The sequence below is a fragment of the Poecilia reticulata genome, linkage group LG1, assembly GCF_000633615.1.
Source record: "Poecilia reticulata strain Guanapo linkage group LG1, Guppy_female_1.0+MT, whole genome shotgun sequence".
Lineage (NCBI taxonomy): Eukaryota > Metazoa > Chordata > Actinopteri > Cyprinodontiformes > Poeciliidae > Poecilia > Poecilia reticulata.
The window spans coordinates 17,647,043-17,651,038 of NC_024331.1; the positions used below are offsets into that span (position 1 = coordinate 17,647,043).

General features: G+C 40.8%; 1 protein-coding gene across 4 annotated transcripts in view; it reads left to right on the forward strand.

Moving 5' to 3' along the window:
- The window catches only part of kcnq5b (potassium voltage-gated channel, KQT-like subfamily, member 5b), a 99,530-nt gene that overhangs the window by 69,948 nt on the left and 25,586 nt on the right, over window positions 1-3,996 (forward strand). For all 4 annotated transcript variants that reach the window (XM_008406248.2, XM_008406257.2, XM_008406265.2 and 1 more), the window contains exons 2-3: window positions 1,541-1,631; window positions 3,420-3,546. In XM_008406248.2, the coding sequence (XP_008404470.1) occupies window positions 1,541-1,631; window positions 3,420-3,546 (218 nt within the window). The remainder of the gene's footprint in view (window positions 1-1,540; window positions 1,632-3,419; window positions 3,547-3,996) is intronic.

Here is a 3,996-nt window from a genome sequence, read left to right on the forward strand (position 1 = left end):
GTGTGTGTGTGTGTGTGTGTGTGTGTGCGAGCCGCTATAAAGCCAGCTATCGTTTGTTGGAAACTGGAGAATGGTCACTCTGTTTGAAAGACAGAGTGAGATACTCCACACTAATCACGCCGTCTCCGAGCACCGCAGCGGACCGGACCAAGGCCGTCTGAGCATGCTCATTCGTGGGATTAATTAGCAAACTTCAATGAGTACCTAATGATGTTGTCAGAGAGCTTTTCAGTGGCTCTTTCCCCACTTCTGCAGTAAATGTGCGCTGAAAGTGGAGGCACGAGTTTGGCTGTGTGGATGGAGGGAGTTGATTGTCACTCTGTAATTTTCGGTCTGACAACCTTGTAAGTGCGAGAGGCGTAGGTGTGCCAGTGACAAGGAGCTTGCTTTCAGCTGACAGCCCCACAATGCCTGTCACCCAATGTTTCCCACCAGTCACATTCGCATTATTCAAATCTTTGGAAATGTCAACAGAGCAAACCTCCAACTTTTGGAGCTGCATGCTTTTATTTCAGTTTGAAGCCCCCAGAGATCCGCAAACCCGTTATAGAGCAGCAACAGGAGATCTACATAACTGTGTAAAATATACACCTCTGTTTGGAGTATTTGTAAGTGAGGACAAGGTTTGATAGCCACAGCTTTAGATTGTCTCGTTTGGCTTCGGACACTGAGCCTCGCTGTACATTCACCATCCTCAACCTGGAACCATTGAACTGGACATACTCTGTGTTTGTCAGATGTTGTGGTGAACAACTTCCTGGTGTCTGTGTAAGTACAGATGTGCTGAATGACAGGCTGTGCTACCAGTAGAGTTGGTGGTGTTTTAAAAACCAAGGAACAGTTTCAGAGGTTAGTGATCGACTAATGAACAGTCTGCTCCAGCAAAGATATGTGATTCCCTCTTATATTAACCCAACATTTTTAGATAGTTTAACAAAACATGGACTAAACTCACAGCTTGATGCTGGCCCATTTTAATGGAGTTGGTGTCAAAGAGTTTAATACGTTTTTATATTATTATCATCAATGATTTGCCACCCTCATAGAACCCTCAAAAAGCCTTTAGCAAGAGGTTTATAATAAACAAACACAAATGGTAAAAATCTAATTAGGAATCAACACTGACTTTTTAACTAAAATATAACAAAAAGTTATGCTCGTTGTTGATCCAAAGATCAGTCTTAGAAAAAATTAAAACAGTCTGAATATGGAAATGGTCAGAAGCTACTTGCTTTTCAGGAGCTACAGTTTCACTGCTTGCTTCTCCCCAGTCATGCTGAGCATACAAGCATGATTAGGTTGATATCTCGGAGAAATTGGATAGTGGTCTGGCTCATGGTTCACTGCAGACAGGAAATAAGTTCTGTGATTTCACTGGGAGCCTCTTGGTGTTCTGCTTTTTCTCAACACAGCAGCGACTTCAGAAATGTGTCTTAGAGGGACAAGCAGAGACCAATCACATTTCAGTGTCGCACCCTATAGGAGTCTCTCGTCTCATTGATGTCACTTTGTTTAACTCTAATTATTTGTGTTTGTTCAGGTTCGTCTTGGTATTCACCTGCCTGGTCCTTTCTGTGTTCTCAACCATCCCTGCTCATCAGGACACCTCCTCCAAATGCCTACTAATTCTGGTAAGAAAACCTTGAACCAGTATAAAAATCTCATTTGTTCTCCTGAGCCCATCACACAGGACTTTAAACATTAAACTGTCTGGAGCGAGATAATGACCAATACTGAGGGCTCTTCTCATTTCTGTAATATGCGAATCCCTAAACCTTTAGCAGAGTCTGTGGGCTGGAATAAGGATGTCACAAGAATTGCTCCAGTCCACTCACGTGACTCTGTTTACACTTGACTCAGAAATGTATGAAAAACATAAAAAGCTCAGTCTGAAAGTCAAATTAAAGTTCTTATATTAATTAGTTCTTTTTTTTCTAGAAATTTTGCATCATATTAATTCTTAAAAAAAATTGTTTCAAATTTTTACGAGAACGTTTCTTAAGGTTATTTTTTTTTTTTTTACATTTTTCTTCTTGCAGTTGTCAAAAAGTTTGAAAACCAATGCTCTACATCAGGCCTGTCTGAGAGTAAGACCCTGACCACAGAGTGCACAGAGCAGACTGTGCACTCTTTCCCAGAGTAAAAATATAAGTAAATTTGTTTTTCATGTGCTGATGAGATACCATGTCCTCCATATGCCACTGTTCACTGCAGTTAATATCGGTGCATTTGGCTGGTTTCAGTCTCATTGTTTGAGAAAACGTTAAATAACCTTTCTAAGTTTTCCTTATTGTATAAAATATAATAAGGAAAACTTAGATCTGTGACAAATAAGTGAGAAACAAATTAAGAGCCTTATTAATTAACTGCATTTTTTTTATTAACCCTATTTTGATTTTATGTTGGACAATTTTTTGGCTGTCAGCAGAGTCTAGACTGGCTAAATAAATGCTAACAGTATCTCTCCAAGCATCTGTCTAGACTCTAGACAAAGTCGTCAGTTTTTGGCCTCAAACTTTCAAACCTTCAGTTATAGATTCTTTAAGTACCCATAACACCACTCCATTTGGAGAGAGATTTAAGAAGAACAGATTGAGCCACTGGTGGGCACAGGAGCAACAATGCTTTTAAAAGTCTCCTAAAATTATTTTACATTTGTGGAGTTTTTTTTTTCCTTCCTCTTCTTTGAAAAGCCTGTAGCAAAAAGGAAAGGTCACTCTTTTGTGCACTGCAGCAATTCCTGCAGACAATTGCCCCTGCAGCTGTCGCTACCATTTCACAAAGTGCACCCCACTAATTGCATCAGTGTTACATCTAATGGAAGCAGAAGCAGTGTGTGTGCATTAACAGAGGACCTACCTTAGTCATTACCACACAAAAAGCTCTCTGCACCTGGTGACAAACAATAAGGCAATAATGAGGCAGAATGTGTGATGAATCCACAAAATAACAAGCAAAGCTTGAAATGCAAATATGTTCTTTGGAGAATAAATATCACAACCTCTTTAAAAAAAAAAACCTAACCAAAGGATTAGATGAAGGTTGTTAATGTCACGTTTGCTCCACTTCATTGGTACCAATTTCTGGCAGGCCTTCTTTGCTTGCAAACATTCACCCGGTAAGTTCTCTTGACTGGACATCTGCACTCCACAATTTGCAATGCATCTTGCAATATATGTTTCGTGGGGGACATTCAGCATCCATGGCGTCAAGAAGAAATGGTCAGACATGCAAACCAGTGATATCTTAAATGCTTCTGTTTGCAAGGAGCCAACATATATGGCAACTGCCATGTTATCTGCCAGCAAGCATAGAAGACTACACTTATGTCTGCTGAACTAAAACACCTCCTGCCTGTGCTTTCTGTCATGTACCTTTCTCTCAAGATTCTCCATTTGCTTGTGTGATTTTTCCAACAGGAGTTTGTGATGATCGTTGTGTTTGGTTTGGAGTATATCATACGCATCTGGTCGGCAGGATGCTGCTGCCGCTACAGAGGATGGCAGGGCCGTCTGCGCTTCGCCAGGAAGCCCTTCTGTGTCATAGGTGAGTTAAACCTCTCCATCACTCTGACCATTGCCCCTCACTGATGGAGAACACTTACTCTCTCTGAATTCAGTCCCACAGCAAACTATAATGACCATGGTTTGCTGGTTTCATTTAAGCAGTTGTCAGAGGTTTAAAAAGCAGAGAGGAGGCAAACTGTTATCCTTTCCGATGTTCAGACTTGGATATTTTGGCTTGGAACATGCAGAAGTGTGATATCGAGGGGTAAAGAGGCACGGTTTCTGCTGCTTCTCTTGCCTGGTCATAGCTGCCGTTTGCAAGGCTGAGGGAATAAGAGGAAAGCAAAAGGGTGAACATCAAGCACAAACGCCAAGAAAAAGTTAAATTTGAGTGAACTTTGAAAGAGAGTAAAAATGTTTATGATAGAATGAAATCAAGTTGACATCTGTGGCTTTCTGGAAAGTGGGTTGCATCAGACTTCTCTTTATA